The 20,778-nt window shown below is 31.2% G+C and overlaps 1 protein-coding gene across 5 annotated transcripts in view; it reads left to right on the top strand.

The window, feature by feature from the left end:
- Window positions 1-20,778, top strand: part of LOC124359548 (serine/threonine-protein kinase mig-15) — a 111,838-nt gene that overhangs the window by 30,364 nt on the left and 60,696 nt on the right. For all 5 annotated transcript variants that reach the window (XM_046812382.1, XM_046812384.1, XM_046812381.1 and 2 more), the window contains exons 5-12: window positions 3,347-3,629; window positions 4,963-5,112; window positions 10,300-10,431; window positions 12,364-12,522; window positions 14,523-14,650; window positions 14,819-14,945; window positions 15,767-15,903; window positions 19,873-19,893. In XM_046812382.1, the coding sequence (XP_046668338.1) occupies window positions 3,347-3,629; window positions 4,963-5,112; window positions 10,300-10,431; window positions 12,364-12,522; window positions 14,523-14,650; window positions 14,819-14,945; window positions 15,767-15,903; window positions 19,873-19,893 (1,137 nt within the window). The remainder of the gene's footprint in view (window positions 1-3,346; window positions 3,630-4,962; window positions 5,113-10,299; window positions 10,432-12,363; window positions 12,523-14,522; window positions 14,651-14,818; window positions 14,946-15,766; window positions 15,904-19,872; window positions 19,894-20,778) is intronic.

Below are 20,778 nucleotides of genomic sequence, written 5' to 3'. Positions count from 1 at the left end.
AAAACCAATGTTTCCAATAAGTGTTTATTTTAATTTTCCAAAAAGTGTTGTGCATGAGTAAATATTACGACATGATACTTAGTGAGCATCTTTTCTATACCTGTCCTATGGAATTTCTCTGTGATGCAATTGTGCTCAGCATGTAAATTGTGCCATATCAAACTTGTAAAAAGTATTCAGACTGCAAAAAAAGCTGTTCGAATCGTTACTAAATTGAACAACAGATAGTAATATCAAAGTACCTTCAGGGATCTCAACTTGCTAACTTTACCCAGCCTTGTACATTTTAGAAACTTCATTTTACTGTTGATTTCAGTGTATATTGACACAGGCAGTGATATACACAGATACTAGACAAGAACTCGTGAGCGCTTTTGACCCGACAGCATAAAACCTTCTTAAGCTGGGATCAAACTCATTAAGAGTCTCCCTGAAACACTAAATTTAGAAACCAATCCAAAAAATGTTTATACCTAATTGAAACACTGCTTGGTGTGCTTTTTACTTAGTTGGCGAGTTCATGGAGCACACTTTGAATGATATTTGCGTAGGTGTTGCTATATTAAAGTAATATCTATAGACCTATTACTTTATCTAGTGTACTTGCAAAAATCTTAGAGAAATGTGTTAAGAACCAACTTGTGAATTATTTAAAAATCAACAATATAATTTATCAAAACCAATTTGGATTTAGGAGCGATAGGAATTTGAATGATGCTTTATATTTGTTGACTAAAGAGTTACATGATGCTGTGGGCAAAAACAGGAAGGTTCTATTGGTATTTATTGATTTGGCTAAAGCGTTTGACACAATTAATCAGGACTTATTAATTAAGAAACTAAATTTCATGGGGGCTCACGTTACAACCTTGAACTGGTTTAAAGACTACTTCTGAGACAGAAGTCAGGTGGTCACAATTCAGGGGGAGCTGAGTTCGAGGAAGACCTTACAGTACAGTGTAATTCAAGGAAGTACTTTAGGTCCTATATTATTCTTGATATATATAAACAATTTAGGTAAAATAAATATGGCAAATGGTAAAATATTTTTATTTGCGGATGACACAGCTCTTTGTTTCGAGGGGTCCAGCTGGCCAGAGGTGTATAGGGTGGCTGAGCGTGGTCTAAACACTGTAAAGCGCTGGTTTGACCAATATGGACTCACTATCAACGTCAAAAAAACCAAGTGCATGGTAGTGGCACTTCGGACGGGTCATGATCCGGACAATTTACACCTGAGGCTTCACACTTGTGACGGAGTGGCTGGCTGTATGTCATGTGAATGTGTAGAGCGTGTATCTGAGTACAAGTATTTAGGAGTATTTTTTTATAATCGGTTGAAATGGACAGCTCATATCCAATATATAACAAGTAAGTTGAGGAAACACATTTTTATTTTTTTTGAACTTTGTAACATATTAACATTTAATTTACTAAAAATGGTTTATTACGCATTCGTACAATCTATTCTGCAGTACAGAATTATTGCTTGGGGTGGGACATTTAAGAGCTCGCTGTTACCACTAGAAATCGTCCAAAAAGCAATTATTAAAGCTGCCTTAAAAAAAATCGTCTTTATCCTTCAGAATTGTTATTTGATGAATTTAAGGTTTTTAACGTTAGACATTTATATGTTAGAAATATTATAATCTATATGTTCAAAAACCACAGTCATATTTTTAATCAAGTAAGCCATAGCTACTCGACCAGATTGGCAGTGTCCTCTGGGATTATTGCCCCGAAGTTAGAGAAGTCCATCAATTGCACAAATTCATACTACATTGCAAATATAATTTTTCCTAAATTACCAGATTGCCTTAATTTACACCTACCTGATTGCCTAAATTACCTGATGGGTGGGTGGGTGAGTGAGTGAGTGAGTGAGTGAGTGAGTGAGTGAGTGAGTGAGTGAGTGAGTGAGTGAGTGAGTGAGTATTATGATGGTTATGTGTGGTGTGAGTGTATAAGTGTATGAGGGGTTCCAAGCCTCCTAATTAACCAATATCACGTTTTTATTTAGGATAAATTCAGTTTATATTCTTGTTATCATTTATTAATCATCCATTATCACATTATCATTTCTGCTGTTGTTATCTGGTTGTAATCTTATTGTCAAACACTTGCTTTGTTGTAGCTATGATGTATTTGTTTTTTCTTATATTACGAGCATACAAAAGTTGCATTTCATGTTGTCATTACGTTGTTTTTCCATACAAAGATTTACATTACTTTTTATGTCGATGAGTACATATTCATGCTGCTGATCGCATCTCGATCTCCACACACAGGCTATGCCAATGTGGAGATCATTTCCTGTTTTTGCATGTATGTTGAGATCTTTGTATCTATGAGGAAATAAATAAATATTCATTCTTTCATTCATTCAATCCTGGGGGTTAATCCCACGAATTTTGCTTGTTTGTGTATGTATGAATGTGTGCCTGCATGCAACTGTATGGAAAGTTGAGTGAATGGATTTAGTTTTTAAGATAAATAACGTGAAAAATTGGTATTATTATTGAATATTGCAATACAATGAAATATACATTGTCAACAAAATAAATATATTCTATTCTATTTTATATGAGGTTTACCAAGCTTTTATAACAGGCCTTTCAAAAACTGTTGCCCATTAGACATGTTTTGTAATGCTATTTGTGTTATAAACCAATTGTAATCAGCAGAAAATGGAGACGGAGATTTGTAATCAAATATAACTTACATATCACAAAACTAAATTTTAAGTAACTGCTCTTAAACGGTAAAAATGTAATTATTCAATTATGATTTTAAATAAACTCTAAAAATGAGCAACCAAATGTTTTTCCCTTCTTTATACTGTTTTTTACTTGTTTGTTTTTTGTTTTTGTTGTATATTTCCAGTGCTTTACTATTGGATTGTTCTTCATAAATAATGTGATTTTAAAGTTTTAAATTACAACCATTTTAAAATAATTTAAAATATGGTTTGCTAACATTAGTTATGCAATACAAACCATCAACATTACAATACTTATCTTTTAACAATCATTAGGTATTAGTTTTCAAGTAAAACGTAAGATATTAACCGAACTGGGGCGGTAGAACATATTTTCATAGGAAATTTTTCCTAATTTTGTTCTTTCAATTATTGAATTTTTTCCAATCTTTTATAAAGCATTGTATGTGTAAATGATGTTAAGTTTAACTTTTAGTATATATCTGTTTTATTTTACCGATCAGTTAAATAAACCACAAACCATAAGATAAACAATAATTTTTTTTAATTAAATGGGTTCATAATATTAATGAATAACAAAATAATTGTATTCTTTGCTTGATTATACATTATCCAATTTTGTTACAGTATTCAAACCACCGTAATATAGCGACGTACTACGGTGCTTTTATCAAGAAGTCACCACCAGGCAAGGATGATCAACTCTGGCTAGTCATGGAGTACTGTGGCGCCGGCTCTGTGACTGACTTGGTGAAGAGCACTAAAGGTCAATCCCTGAAGGAGGAGTGGATCGCGTACATCTGCCGGGAGATACTACGAGGTCTGTCATACCTTCACAGCAACAAGGTGATTCACAGAGATATCAAGGGACAGAATGTGCTGCTCACGGATAATGCTGAAGTCAAACTGGGTCAGTATATTTTTACTTCACTCAGTTTTAAGTAGCATACCTAGTTTATTTCTAAGTAATATATTTACATCTTAGGTGTATAATTTATCTTGTAAAAATCTTAATACACATCAAACTTTGGAACTTATTTTATTTTCAAATTAGACTAATTACGACTTTTACTACCAACATTATCATTTGAGAACACCGAATTTAACAGATTTTTATATGCAATTTGAGATCATTTGACGGCACGTGTTCGCTTGTGAAATGTTTTTTCTATGCTTCCAGACTTTTACTATGGATTTCATTCACTCAAACAGCTGATGTTTGAATAATATATAAAAATGCAATGAACACGCTACAAATATTGTTATAAAAATTGTGAGTAAACTGGTTTCTTTATTTCTCCGTGTAAAGAAATAAATTAGTTTAGTTTTCCTGGGTGTTCTTCTGTGTATTGTTGTAAAAGTCCCTCCCCGTGATTGTCAAAACTACAATAAATATTAACTACATACAAAAAAATATTTGTTACACACTTAGCCCAACTAGAAAAATTAAGAATACTGAAACACGTGCATGAAAAATAAATGTTTTTAAAAAGTTTTCAGTTGCTATTTTTTATACTAAAAAAATTAATGATACTGTATTTGTATGTTATTGTTTTTCATATTTCTGGCTCATATTTCAATATCTAACCAGTATCCATTTTTAATATAGACTCAGGTTTATATTATGTTCATGGAGAGCTGTAAAAGAGGATGACTATTTAATATGACTAATAATATTAGGTCAAACTTCAATTGTAAATGTAACCTCAAGTGGCGTTTTTTTATAATTTACTCCATAAGCTTATTTATTAATTTGATTATAAATTTGTCAACGTAAATAGTACATTTATGCACCATATTATTCATTCACATAGTCTATTTTAAGAATTTGCTGTTTTTCTGCTTCACATGAAGTTTTGCTTTACCGTTAGGTACAACTTATTAAGGTTTTATTGTATATGTTTTTTAACAGTTGATTTTTTTACTGTACATACCATTTGAAAATTAATGGTTTCTTACAATTTACTGGAAAATGTGTTCCAGGACAGAAAACATAGCAATTTTAAAATTACAGATTTTATATTTTTTAGAATATGTACAATACATTTTATTTTACCATTGATGGCTTTAAATGGATTTTTGTTCAATAGTTTTAGCAATTACAGTTTTTATTAAGAAGGTGTGTAATATTTTTTAGTTTATATCCTTTATACTAATCTTGTGAAAACATTCCAGTTTGAACATGATAAATGAAATATTTAAAAAATAGTAGTACTTAAAGTAAACTTAATTTTATTTTACAGTGGATTTTGGAGTGTCAGCCCAGCTAGATCGGACGATAGGTAGACGTAACACTTTCATTGGTACACCTTACTGGATGGCACCCGAGGTGATAGCTTGTGATGAGAACCCGGACGCTACCTACGACAACAGGAGTGACCTCTGGAGCTTGGGTTGGATTCCACCATTGACATACTAGTATTAGCATCAGCTTAAGTTCTATAAGAGATTTAGTCATAAAACTTCATTAAATTACAATTTGAATGTTTTAATCTCATTTTAAAAAGGATAAATGTACTATTGTATATACATACTATAAAACAGAGCAATGCCGAGTATATTACTATATTATCACAAAAGGATGTTTTTAGGAACAATATTATTTTAATCATGCACAATAAACTGAATGAACAATATTATGTTTCACAACACAGAGTATAAACTCAAGTGGTAAAAGTATAAAAAAGAGTATAAAACAACAATAAAAGTGAACTACATACAAAAAAATATTTTTATGCACCTAAACCATCTAGAATAATTAACCCTATAAGTGGCGGTCATTTGTGGTCTCAGTGGCAGGCCGTTTTCGGGTAAATTGCCGTGATCGTTAAATTTATTTTTAGAAAATATTGTCTAAGTGATAACCTAGCAACAATATATATTTTTGTTTTCCTTATGAACTATAGAATAAGAATAAATATATTAATTGGTTCCTAACCTTTATTTTCAGATGAATATCATTGTAGATGTATAAAGATTTTCTTTTAGAAAAAATAATTTTTAAGTTCTACTGTCCATCACTTTGAAACTACTGGAGCTACAAAATAATGTCAAATTCACAGAATATACACAATTTTACTCTAAACAAATTACTTCCTATACATTTTTTACTATTTACAAGAACAAACAAGTTTGACGGGAAAAACTAAATCTATGTACAAACTTATTTTTTACTCCGAGTCACTAGAAGGGGCTTGCCTTTTCCTCCCAGTAGTGTAGGGCCTATAATAGTGGCTTAGTTTGTCATAGCACAGTATATTTCGTAAATATAAAACAGGAATTGTCTTATCGCAAACCCCTCCCCATCCTCAGACAGAGGTCAAAGTCGAGCGGTCTAGTATATAACGTGACTACAGAATCTCGCCGCCCGTTCAGCTGGTGCGCCGCATTCTTGTACTTTCGTGCCGAAGTGTCTGTCGAGTGCGTTGCTTTTTTGTACTTCCGTGTTTTACTGTGTGTGTGATAAATTAGTGATGGGTGCCACTATGAGAATTTGGGATTTACCCAGAAGCGAAGAGGGGGCCATTAGTTTTTTACAAGATCATGACTAGTTGCCTAAATATAAAATATGCGTGGCGGTCCGCAGTTGCGGCTGAAGGCGGAAATCCACTACACTCAACTCATCCTTGATATTGCTGCATTCTGTGCGTCACAGGAAACCCATTAACAATTAATAATCATTGTAAGTTTGTAATTTTGTAATTGAAGAGTTGCTTTTTCGTTCTATAATGTTTTTTTTTTTTTTAATTTATTTGTTTGTGTTCCTCATACTGGTGTGGTTGGCATAATCCCAAAGTACCCCAAAATTTTCCATGATGAATGAATAACCTAAAAATTTACCGGTAACACAAACAACGCGATAAACAATAATATACTGACAATAACAGTACGCAAAGTTGCCAAACAAAACAGTGACGCTACGAGTAGACAGCTGTTCTCTCGTCTGCCACCAGGTCAAACGAAAACTTGTTGGATTCATTTAAGCCAGCAAACATTAACATGAATACCACTATACTATATGATATGTATAGGAAATTTCATGGAGAATACGATAGTTCAAACTAGGTCATACGTCTCAGACGGCGCTTGCCACTTATAGGGTTAAGAATGCCGAAACACGTTTATGAAAATAAATAATTCTAATATTAATTTTACTATATTTGAATGTTCTCATATTTCATACTTCTGGCTCATATTTCAATACGTAAACATAAAATTTACAATCAACATGAAATTAAGGTAACTATAATAACACAAATTGCATATTCAAAAAGTATTTGCATTGTAAAATTTTAACACAACACTTGCAGTAGATAGCTGCTGTCTGCTCGACAGACGTAATATGTTGTACATTATTACATCAGTTGTTGAATAATTTTACTTAATGGTTGATATACTAATTCAGTTCAAACCAATTTTGTTTTACTTATTGAATTCTAAAACTTTTATTGATTGATACACGTCACATGTATGTATGCATACCATACCAAAAAAATATTTATACATCAATTGATCATAGTCATTGGCTAAATTTCTCAAATTGCAGACACATTTGCACTCAATAATACTAAGTAAGTAACAGTGTTGTAATATGAAATTTCATTAAGAAGTAAAGAAAAGAATTGATCAGTAATTGTTTTTATTTTAATAGAAGCTTGGGAAAATGCCCATTTTTATTTTGGCTTATTGGATTTGTTTATTAAAAACAAGTAGTTAAAGAATTAGACAGTTTTGATTTTTACGACTAAATTTATTTTATATTGCATTAATGTATTGATAAAGCATCTTCAAAACAAATTGCCTAGTTTTTACAAAATGTTGATCAGATGTAAAGTAATGAAACCATATTCTATAAATGCTTTCTGAAGGTGAGATGAAAAAATCTAACGTTTGCCTTAAATAATACATACAGGAAATAAATAGCAAAATGAACAGAGTTTACATTAAACATCTTAACAGTCCTCAAAAAATGGGGATTAAAAAAAGTTGACAATAAGGAAGAATTACAGCTACATAAAGTTATAAAATTGGAATTTTTATTGATAACGTAACTGGTTCTATAGTAACTTATTTTATTTTATTATACATTTTATGCAAAGGCACACCTATTAGTTGCTGAGCAATTTTAGTAAAAAGCCACAAATATCAAGTTCCCTGACCTTGTGCCAAACATTTTGTTGGAAAAATCAAAGTAGCCAAAAAAACGAAAATTCATTATTCAATAAAAAAAATATGAAACATTTTATAAAACAATATAAGATGTACGTATTAAATTAACATATACAAAACAGTATTTACCAAAGGAAATCTTAATTTTGTATTAAATATTAATATAAAACTTTAGATGCTACATTATTCGAAAAAAATATTTAATTAACAAAATACTTCTATTACCATTATGTGTAGGCTTGACTGTAGCAGTTGCATTAACCAAATAAAACAAATTCATACCAGTAATGCACATTATACAGATAACAGTTATATCAAACTGTCAAAACCTTTTCTTTATTAAAGGAAAAAAAATCAAAAAGTACTTTGATGGTAAAGTTATAGAATATTAATTACATCATCCAATAAGACTACTCAATAACTTCATGAAACTGAAAAAGAGGAGTAGAGACCATCATCACGTGACATGGCGGATGTTGCTGTGGTACCTGATGCTGATGCAGATATAAAATGAAACTGCTACGGCCTGTTGTTCAATAAATATTTAATATTTTTTATCTCTTCAGACATAAGCTTTTCTATAAGTTGGCTCATTTTACACAGAGAAAAAAACATTATTACCAGTGCCTAGAATAAATGTTAGACTGAGTATTTGAAATTGTGAACTAGAGTACTATATGTAATTTAAATAGTAAATTTTACAGCGTTCTTTAAATTTAAGAAAAACTTGAAGTGGATCCATTTACAGACTGTGTTTCCATAGACATTTGATTATGAGTTATATCACAATTTTTGTGGTGTAAAAAGTATGAAGTACAATTTTTGATGATCAAACAATAAGTTGTGACTTTGAAAGTTTAACAATACTGGATTAAGTTAAGAAAAAAGTGCTCAAAATTTGATTTTACGTGGCAAAATATTTTTTATATTGAAGACCAAAATCTGATCTTGGAATTTGGTAAGTTTGTAGTAAAACTCATTTTAAGTGTAGTACTTATTACGGGGCTACCATGAACATACTAGCAATACTACATGGTGGTACAGAGCAAAATATATCTAGTGTTCATGTTGACCCCAAGTATTGGGTGGAGATGAACTTCAAATTTGATTTTTGTCTTTATTTTTTTATAAAATTTATAAATATCAAATACAAACTTAATCATAAACCTATGAAACGCTAAATAAATTGTATGGATATATATTAATAAACTAGAGTCGTCACAAGAGAAAACTAAAATGTCCATCTTCACCCTCATAGTTAGTATGCATTATATCTTTAATTATTTTAATGTGTATCAAACTTCTGTTTTTATTTTAAAATTTGCTTTAAATATTCACAGAATGGTTGCTAAAATATTTAAAAGTAAAAAAAAATTATAATGATATTTATAGAATTATTCAAAAAGAACTTATTTATGTCTTTTAGTTCTTCGGTGATGTATATTATACACACAAGGTGAAGTTGATAAGTTCTTGGAATTGTTACTAATATTCAAATAGCAGTTTCAATTCTTTTCCTGTGTTTTGGCAGCATTACTGGTAAGAAAGTGCTAAGCCTTTTGCAGCTTGATTCTATTACTCCTGTCCAAAAGAGGCAGATTGTTTCTGACAAGGAGCTGTTTATTCTTTGGGATTCTCAAATGTTTTCTTTAAAGTAGCAAAGCCAACATTAAAGTCTTTATTTTGCTTTAAAACCCACAATTCAAGATCTTTGAAATGCTAAATTCATGTAGAGGAGATGTGATAAAAAGAAAGGCAAACGGACATTGAAGGTAAACTTGTCCTACACTTCCACTGGAGAAGACAATGTTCATTGTGTTTATGTAATTAAGTGCACAGAGAACTATCAATGCTATCGACTCTGACCTCTATTTTATCGATTAAGAAGTTAGAATTTCGTATTAGATCGTTTACAAAATTCTTCATGATGATTTAATAATGCATCACTTTTTACTCTTGGTTTTTAAAATGTTATCCATGACATAAGAGTAAACATGTTCAGGGTTATGATTGACATGGCTGATAAGGATAACAGCTTCTTGATGAAAATGTGTACATGTTGCTCTTTTCACTGCTTTTAAGATAACATTTAAAATTCAGATAAATAAACAGCTCTCAGTTCTTTTTTTGTATTAAGGCTCAGCGTTTTTACCAGCAAACTGCAGAAGTAATAATTTGTTTAGTGAGAGAACTTTAATAATCTGGAAATTAAAGTATGTAAGTTGGTCAAAATATTTAAGAAGTCTTTTATATATGTATGTATAATAAATTAGAAAATAACAAGTAAATACATTTCTCTTTTAGGCAATGCCACCAGTTAAGTTTTTATAATATTATATTTGATAATAACATTGGTAGAAAGTAGTAAAATATGAAATTGCCAATTTGGTAACAAATTGTTTGTGGTGCAGGTATAACAGCATTAGAGATGGCAGAGTCACAGCCACCTCTCTGTGATCTCCATCCCATGAGAGCTTTGTTCCTCATCCCCCGCAACCCTCCGCCACGACTCAAGTCCAAGAAGTGGGCCAAAAAATTTCATGGTTAGTCTACTTCAAATGTTTCTGATGAATTGTATACTCTATAAACCTGGCAAATATGTTTAGATTACTGTAAAGATTTTTAAGGCTTTTTGTAACATATAATTTTGAATGGTACAATATTAAACCAGTAGTCTCTAGCTAATGGGATTTATAATTTGTTTTATTTGTATTTTATAAAATACAAATACTTAAAAAGGTTGAATTTAGTATTTCTGCATTCATGCTATCAGGGTAATGTGAAATCTTATCAGTGTTTGTACGATTTTTGTAATAGCCAGACCTGCTAGTATAATTCTTTATCAAAGGTATTTACCAGCTGCAAATACTTTTTTCTTCGTGCTTTTTTCGGTCTTGGTTCGTGCAGCAGTTTCCATTGAGATGATTGAGCTTTGGTTTCCACGTCATAACCATAAACCCACGATTCGTCACCAGTTATGACCCTCTGGAGCAAATTCGGGTCGTCGCGGACAGATTCCAACATCTCATTAGCAATGTTCATGCGATGCTGTTTTTGATCGAAATTGAGCAATTTTGGTACGAATTTTGCGGCGACCCGTCTCATGCCCAAATTATTGATTAAAATCGAATGGCACGAGCCAATCGATATGCCTAGGTCCTCGGCAATTTCTCTAATGGTGATTCGACGATTGGCCAATACTATTTTCTTCACTTCATCAATTTTTTCGTCTGTTCTTGAAGTGCTCTTGGGTGTCTGGCACACTCTTCGTCGTTCACATCTTCTTGGCCTTCTGAAAACATTGTGTACCACCGATAAACGTTGCTTTTGTCCAAAGTAGCTTCTCCGTATGCTACAGTCAACATTCGGAATGCATCCGCGCACTTAATTTCGTTTTTCACACAAAATTTGATACAGGTTCTTTGTTCCATTTTTGAATAGGTAAAAATCGAAGACGAACCAAAACACGTGCAAGCAAAGCAGCTGTCAACAATTAACTGAACATTCAAAATGGCCGAAATTGTCAACATAAGTGAGAGACATATGTACCAACATAACGCCACAAAAAAATCGAAATTCGAATATACGTAACCCGTGAAAATTCAAAATTCGCGATGGATTTATGCTAACCGTACAGACGTACGACCTAGAAGCACATCTGGTTTTCTAATTGGATGATTATAATTTTCGTCCAAATACAATCCAATCTTACATAATGTATCCAGGCAAGATAAAATAGATAAAAAATATTTATACTTTATAGATTGTTGTCATGATGTTCACTTAGCTGGTTTCTTCTATATTGCTTGTCATTGCAATTATTTGGTTACAAGCTATTATTTTGTATTGTATTTTGCAACATAATTATTGATTTTGTTCATGTTTGGTGTGTATGTATTTGTTATTTTATTATACACACACACACATACATATATATAATTATTTAAAAATGTATATATTGTAAATAAATTACCTTTGTAGTGTGAATTGCTTTTGTTATTTATTTTATAAACTATTTCAAGCATTGATAAACATACCAAGTGTAGATAAACGTTTCTGCATGTGAAATACCAACCTACTGTTAAATTTGATATTTATACCAATTTTGCAACGTTTTAAGAAAAACGTTATACCTTTTGTGTTTTTCAAGGTAGGTGCTTCAATTTTTGTGTGTGTACTTATAATTGAGTGTAGAATATGCCTAATTTCCTAGTTTTCTATGTATACTTTCTGGAAAGCACTATATAGGCCCAAACTCAATTTTTTGTTTGTACGTATAACAGAATTATTGAATTTTCTTAAAAAAGCTGTTCAAAATGGCATAATTGGCCTGGCATTCTTTGCATGTCCTTTTAAAAAACAAGCCATTTTTCATAAGAACGTTGGAAAACTTTCTGGCACTAAGAGTGTTAAATATGGAAATGCTCATTGAGAAGGATAACACTATTTATATTAATAAGAGATGTGTGTTTCAGGCTTTATTGAGACAGTACTCGTGAAAGATTACCACCAGCGCCCGTACACAGAGCAGCTTCTGAAGCATCCATTTATCCGGGACCAACCAACCGAGCGCAATGTCCGGATCCAGCTCAAGGATCACATAGATCGTTGCAAGAAGCGCAAGCAGGAAAAAGGTTAGTTATCATATCACACAGAGACATCACTGTAGTAGCTTAATGTATCAAGGAGTGGCTGAAAGTGGTTCTATTAGTACTGACAATCTTTTATTTTTTTTTCTCTTCTGCTGTTTACATTTTTTAGTGGCTTTTTTAAGTATTATTTCGACTGTGATACGTTGAAAGTACTTATTGCTGTAAGGTTCTGGCTCCTAGCAACAGAATATATAATCACAGCTTTGCCGCTAAGTGTCCTGTCATTTTCTCATGCCTAGTCAATTTATAGGTTATTTTCAGTACTTGTGGTTTATTGATCATTGATACACTCATGTGCTGGCTCCTAGTAACAGAATTACAATTAAAAAAAATCAAAACTGCTTTGCGCGCTCAAATACAATATGAGTAATTTTAAAAGAAAAGAAACTACTTATGAGTGCACTAAATGTACACACAGAGCACTTTGCACTGTGCATGTGAGCACTTTGCATGTACCCATGTTTCAAAACTTATCTTACTGTCAAAATTCTAAAAATAGATGTTCAGTAATACCTAGAAGGTACAAGTATTGCATTATTTTGCCCTTTTGTTCTCTTCGCTTCCTGGAGTCCACTAATCATAAATTTGCTTATTCTACTACTAGAGAAAGCAAATTTATCATTATCTAGGTAGGTTGACGGTTATAACCGTCAGTACTCATCAGGTTACAATATTAACCCTTAAAGCGCCAAACAGTTTCAGCTAAACTCTGGATTAGCGCTCATTTATTATAAAAAATTAAAATTAGATTTTCTCAACGCTAATTTTAATTTCTTTTTTTAGGTAACAAAATAAAACAGAAACTGCAAAAAAATATCTTTTATCATATTTATTGCCCAAAATACACATGATTTACTATGTAGCGTTCCAGCTCCTTTATAAATTTTACCCAATGCTTACTGTTTCCTTTTATTATTATGTATATCGATGATGACATTGCGTGCTTATATGTACTAGAATAGAACTAGAAAATAAGTATATTTCATATTTAATACAAAGTTATAATAAAAAAATTAAATTTACATGTCAAAAATTTGAAAACCAAATATTTTCCAAATTCTTAGTCCTCTAACGGGTGTTATTTTTATAATAATTACAAAATGGTTTTCAGATGTTTATAGAAGTAAATAAAATATTGTAACACTTATTGGAGTAAAAACAAGCCTAAATAAAAAAAATAATCATAAATGTAGAATTTCGGAACAAGAGCTAAAATACATAATTATAAATATAAGGAGTAAAAATATTTCTACGAGGAAAAAAAGACTTTTATCGCCATTCAAGAAACTGTTTATTTCAAAAGTTTATAAATATATAACTTTCATAAAAAGATGGTCATATAACACATAAAACTACACAGTAGTTTACCGATCAACTATTCGCACTGCTTCAACAGGATATGAAGAAGAACACAAGAGCTGCCCGGCGCGCGGCGAGGCAGTGACGTACGCATAAATGCGCTTGCGGCGTTGAGCAATACTACCAAACTGCCAGCTGTTCAACAAAAACCGGTTCAGTATCGATCGTTAAACACAAAGATTGTCACGTGATGTGGCACAGCCCCTGTACACTACTGTAACATACACCCCTCACAGTCTAGCGGACAAACTCTGAACTAACAGTGCAAAATAGTAAAAACAAGTATATTGCGCGTCTACGCGCTTACGGCGTTCAGAGCAAGGTCGATCCTCGCGCGCATATGCGCTTACGGCGCTTTAAGGGTTAACAGTGTATTGAGTTAAGATTTAAATTGAACATTATATTATATTATTTCCTAAGCTGAAAGTGTAGAAATCAATACAGTGTAGCCATATGGTCACAGTAGTATTTACAGTACTCGTACTTAGTGTGTTTATCTCATTTCATTATCAGTGCTATAAAATATTGTAAGATAGCAAACGTTTTGTTGATCTAAAGTCTGTGATTAAAACAGACAAGATGGGTTGGTTGAAGATTTCATATGATTTTCTCGTCTGTAATAGAACGAGAGGACTATCGGTACAGTGGCAGTGAGAACGAGGAGGAGGAACCAGCTCTAGCAGGAGAGCCCAGCAGTATAGTACAGGCCCCCGGCGACAACACGTTACGCAGGAACTTTCAACAGATACAGGTCATAAACTTTTCATGATATCTAGTTGTTTACAGTTTCTGGTATCTACATTAAACACGATTAAAATCAATTGTTTGAATAAATACAACAAAACACCTAGAACTGCTATTTAGTTCCAAATACAAAAATATTTTATTTGAATTTAATTTTGTTTGGTAATTTGTACAGGAGGGTAGAACATTGACACAGAATGAGACTAAGGAAACCAAACATGGCCGCGACAAAGGCGACAGGGAGGAGATCCCTGAGCCTGGGCCACCTGCTCGACCTCCCATACCTCCTCAGCGACTTATTGGTGAGAGAAAACATACACACTCCATATTGGAATTGTTGTGAACTCTACTACTAATTAGCATTTGAAAACTCAGAATGGCAACTTATGTTTAAGTGATCAACATAATTAATTATGTAATGCAGTAATGCTAAAACTGAATCAAAACTTTTGTTTTGGATCAAAAATTTTCCGTTTCTAACAAATTATAATTAATATTTTCCTTATCAGACCATTTCTAATAGAATAAAACTGAATATCAGCAATATTCACTTGTGTAATTCCAGTTGTGTATAAATCACTATTGTTGTTTAAGTGGCATGTACTGTAACAAATTTCAAACTGAGTGCATGTAATTTGACTGAAAGTTATTTGTTGTATTTTTTTTTTAATTCTATGTCTAATGATAATCAGGTGATACTCAGTTACAGTATATTTTTATATACATGCACTAAACATTTCAATAATATAAAACAATATTTAAAACCTTTGGATGGTATCTAGTAAATTTAGACTATTGGCTACGACAAAGAGATTTTGATAAACAAATTTTGGACTTCTAACTCTCTAAATATGTTTGTGAAATATTTAATAAAAAAATATCAAGGACGAAAGTAATAACAACAAAACTCTATTGTATTATATTATTGTACATGTGATATTGAAACATGCAATATCCAGCATCAATTGAGTCGCCACTGGATTTGATGTTTAATATTAGTAACAAAGAGTTTTCAACCCTCTAAAAGCTAAATATCTTTTTTATGTTTTGATGGTTTAATTATTGAGATTATATAATAGTATAACCTGACGATCTGTCATTGAATCAAAATGTTATTTAACAGTTGTCCCTGACCCTCACCCACCATCACGGCCCCTCCCTCCACCCCCAAGAGAGGATAGGCAACAGAAACCTACTCCGCCCACACAAGCTCAACCCCCATCTCAGCAGCAGCGCAACTCGCATGTCTTCAAGCCTATGGTGAGAAATACTTGTACTCCTAATTTAGTAGGCCAAGTAATATCAATAAAAAAAAAGATTAATAATAATTTGTTTGCTAGTACACTGTGTATACACACAATTTTATACATTCTAAATTGATGAGTGATAAAGCCTTAAAGTATTTTCATTATAAATACCTGAAATTAATTGACATTGTAATTTGGTATGATAATAATATTTATTACAAATACAGGTCAGGTTTTGATGCAATGCACAAAATTAAAAGTTAAACAAAATTTTGCTTGTATATTCGTTTTAATTTTGTACTATGTTGTAGTAAGGTTATGATGCAATGAAAGCACAAGACTGTAACACTATTAAGCAGTAACAAATCAGTATATCACTACACCTCGACCAAAAATAATAATGACGGGCGATAATAGTACAGTAAGATAGATTTTTATTGTGTCTATAAATGGTTAACAACTCACTCGCAACAGAAGCCTACTTGAGTCGAGTAAGCGTAAACAGCAATAGCTCAATTTTAAGTGCAACAACCATTTTGTTATTACATTTTTTCTGAAGAATTAGTAAATTTACGGATTTTAAAATTGTACTTGTATAGTTTTTTAGTAAATGACAATCAAAAATATTACCCATACTTGCTGTACTATATAAGTGCTAAGGTAATATGTAAAACTCTATATTTATTGGCCAGTAAAAAATCTTGTTTTATAAATTTGCAGTTTCTATTTTATGTTTCTATAAAATGATTTACAGTTTGTTACTTATAAACATACTTGTCATAATATTGGCTAACAATTTATGGAAAAAGATATTGCTAGGAACTAAGGAATCCCAAGGGTTTTGTTTTACAAAAATGTTATCACTAAAGTATTTTCTTATATATATTTTATGAGGAATTTCAGTCTCTTTCATAGCATAACCAAATGCTGTAATTTCTTCATTGCAATGTTAAAAAAACCTTTTATACTTTGAATGAAAACAAAATATCTCAAAGCAGTCCAAAGAAACTTTTACAAATCAGCCAAAATTTGCCTGCCACCATAGCTAAAATATATGGCAAGATCTACAATGGTTATAGGTAGCAACAAGAGTGGAAGTAATTTTGAAACATTTCATTCTTTCATAGACAGTCTCTGAAATAATAGTGTCAGGTGCACGAAAAATAATAAACATATTTATAATTACTGAATAAGTTTAGATCACAGGAAAGTCCCTTTCAGATGAAACTTTCCTCATAACAGCTCATGTTTCAAATTAAATTTAGTCAGATGTGTCTACTAGCGGTTTGTACACTGATTTACCTTCTAAAGTCTTGTAATGCTCTTGGTGCCATGGTTGTTGGGCTTCTTTTAGTTATGATTTGGCTGTACCATGATATTGTTTGTTACTAGTCAAGTTTTGTATGTTTGTGCAGCAATTGTTCAAATCACGGTGAACCACGTATTTTTTCTGCCATATACATTCATGCTTTTTCAACTTTATCTTTTTTCATATTGCGTTTAGTTATACATATTTGCTTTTACTAAGGTTTGTGTTTTGTCAAGATGCAGCCATGTTGGTTTGTGTTTCTGTTGACCCTGCTAATGTTCATCCAAATTGCACTGTGCTGAGCCGTTTGTCAGTGTCATGCAATGTCCATTCTTACCGTATATAGCAACACAATAACTCAACAGAGAATTTGTACTAAGGAATCTAATTTTACTGATTAATTTTTTCATGAATAAATTCGTACAAATTCTGCTTATCTGTAAACATGTATACAGTGGAATTCCCAATTATCTGAATGAATTGCAGTCAGAAGCAATCCGGATGGTTTTATGGTAGCTGAAAATGTTGTACATTTTTCAGGTAAAAATATAAAAAAATGTTTACAAATATTTAAGATATTTAATGATCAAAGATAGTTCAGATCTATTCAGTCATAGTCATATTGTACTTTTATACCATTTTGGAGAAAATATTTGTCGTGATTAAAACATAGCTGTTTGAATATTTCAATACAAATATTTGTTTTTTCTCAGTTGTTTGTTTCTTTATATCTTGTGTCTGGTCTAGACCGTAAGGAGTTTTTAAATAATTAAACTGTCTGTCACTCCTAATTCATTTTAATTGTATGAAGTCATGCAAATCCTTTACTTACTCATGGATCTCTATCCAGTTCATTAACAATTTCGTCATCTCCTGGATCCGTACTCTAGGTGGTTTGGGTAACAACATGTGCCACTGACATTTAGTATGGGGAAAAACAAATCACTGCTATGTGATAAAATTTATTTCTCAAAGCGATCTGCGTAGTTGGTAATTCGGACGATCAGAGGTTGGTTAATGATTTTACTGTATATTGATTTTAATTCAAGGTAAAACAAAGTATATGAAAAAAATATTCCTCTCCAAAAAAATGCTGTTACTAAAACCATTTTCATGGCTGGGTCATTCCATGTCAAACCAACAATGCACTCAACCTGACCATCTCAGATTTGGTTGAAACTTTGTGTATTTATAATCTCTGTGATCCTGAACTAAAATATAATTTGAAAAAATTCTATCCCTCATAGTTGTTTAGTTACAAATTTTCAAAAATCATAAAATGCAGGGTTTTTAATGTGCGCTTAAATTTAAAATCTGATATAACTATAGTTCTATAAGTGCTAGAGAGCTGAGAGATAGCTCATTTTAAAGAGGGTTTTTATGGGCTATATAAAATTGTTAAAAGTTCTTCTTGAATGTAGGTATGTTTTATTAGTCATTATATATTATTTAAAAGAAGACTTTTTAAAACTAAAAAGTCTTCACATTATTTGTAACTATTAAAGGATAGTTCATTTCAATTGATTTGTTTAGGTACTGTAAGTAGTTTTTATGTCTTGAAAAAGTAGTTTGATGTAGTCCACCCTTTTAATTTTATAATAGTGTTTTATTTCTATTGTACTGTTTTGTTTAAAGTGCGTTAAGCTGACCTTCTTTGCTATAACCTCCTTTCCTCATCTTAACTCGAAATTCTATTTTGGATTCAACATAGGTTATAATTGTAACAGAATTACTGTTAGCATGCCATACCTGTAGCAAACCACACTAATAATAAGCAGTATTTTGTGTTTCTGGACAATTAAAAACATAAACCAGAGAATGTCAGTCTCATGTGTGTTTTAAAATTATTTTTGTTTGGAATTTATGTTTTCAGTAATATATACAGGCAATTTATTTTAAGAATACGCATGTTTTTGTTTTATTTCAAAGTAAAAATAGAGGAAACCTTTTGGCTCATTAAGTTTTGAAGTGTTTTAGAATTTGTATATACAAATCAAAATTTGAATAGTATTTTATGAAATACAGCAAGTCCTTTGCTTGGAGCTGCAGTAATTAAAATGTACTGTACTATAAGCATGCTAAATAGAACATTTGTAAAGGGAGCAAATAAAATATTTAGACCCAAAAAGGCGGTCAATTTTCGGCTCATGATTCAAAACATTCCAATCATATTCTTTGATGTCCTTATTGCAGATTTTACCTTTATGACATCTAACATTTTACTATATTGTCTATATGCTAAGAAATGTCTTATCAACAGATTAAACATTGTATGATTGTATACGTTTTGACATATTTTTAAAATCAGTGAAGATGATAAAACACAGTGTGACAGGAATAATATTTTGGTATTCGATAAGTGTAAGGAATCAAAAGTCTTTTAAAATCTGTTGTTTTCTGTGGCCACTTGCAATTTTTGACATTTTTAATATTGTATTTTTAAAATACTTTATTCATTTATTCATGGCTTTCTCATAAGTTTTTGGGTGACGCATCATATTGTGTTAAAGAAGTAAAAATACATGTAATCCTAGTATAATTGTTTTCGATAAATTTAAATGCCTTTGTTGAATCCAGAACTCCTTAGCCTTTGTTTGACACGAGTTTTCCTTCTGTATCTCTTCACTGCTTGTTCACCTTCTGTTGTTTTTTTTTTCATGTTCCCCCCTGTAGCTGCCTCCAAGAAGACCTGAGGTAAGAGTTTTAAGTTATTTTTGTTTTAATATAATTGATAATTTTGGAATTAGTTTTTATAATTATGCTGAAATACAAATTTATATTACAATTTAATTAGTTTTTCCATTCATTACATTTCATACTTTTTAGATGGTTAAAAAGGTGCCAATTCAAAAAAAATACAATTAATAAAATGTATTTTGCTCCCTAATATTTTAGTGTTCTGTTTTTCTTAAAATGAATTGTGTGCAGATTAAAACTAATGAAATAAAGGCAGAAAAAGAGTGAAAGAAACCAGGTTGATTTTTGGATTATAAACATATTAGTCAGAATGCTGTACGATGAAAAGCGTACTATATTAAAATTGTAACGCTTATGTTAGCGATTCCAGCATGTTTAGTAGTATAACTGACAGTGATCCTTTGCTATTAAAAAGGTTAATATATCTAATTTATTTGTAAATATTATTTATAAAATAAATAATGTGTTGATTTCTATTAAAACATTTTTGTTTTGAAAAACTGTAAAAAAACACAATATTACATATTTTTAATTTACTTACAATATTTTGCATGTTTTTGTAAATAATAATATCAGGAGCTGCTTTGAATTAAAAAATGTAATTCTGTGGTAAATTTGACAATTTTGTAAAAATAAATATTAAATTTACTACTCAATCTTATCGTATTAAATTTTAACATAAATTTAGTGGGAAATGATATTTTGTGTTAATTCAAAAGTGAAGCGCTTTTGGATTATTCTGTTATTTTAATGTATAATGTCTTGACATTCCTATAGTTCTTGTAATGTATACATTAGGTTGTAATTTTAGTCAGGAAGGAGAGTTTGTATTTTCTGTAATAAACATTGAAACTGAGGTATACTACTGGAAACAACGTGGGC

This window comes from Homalodisca vitripennis, chromosome 4, assembly GCF_021130785.1.
Source record: "Homalodisca vitripennis isolate AUS2020 chromosome 4, UT_GWSS_2.1, whole genome shotgun sequence".
Taxonomy (NCBI): domain Eukaryota; kingdom Metazoa; phylum Arthropoda; class Insecta; order Hemiptera; family Cicadellidae; genus Homalodisca; species Homalodisca vitripennis.
The sequence above is the reverse complement of the archived record's forward strand: the minus strand, read 5'-3'. Positions and strand labels throughout refer to the sequence as shown.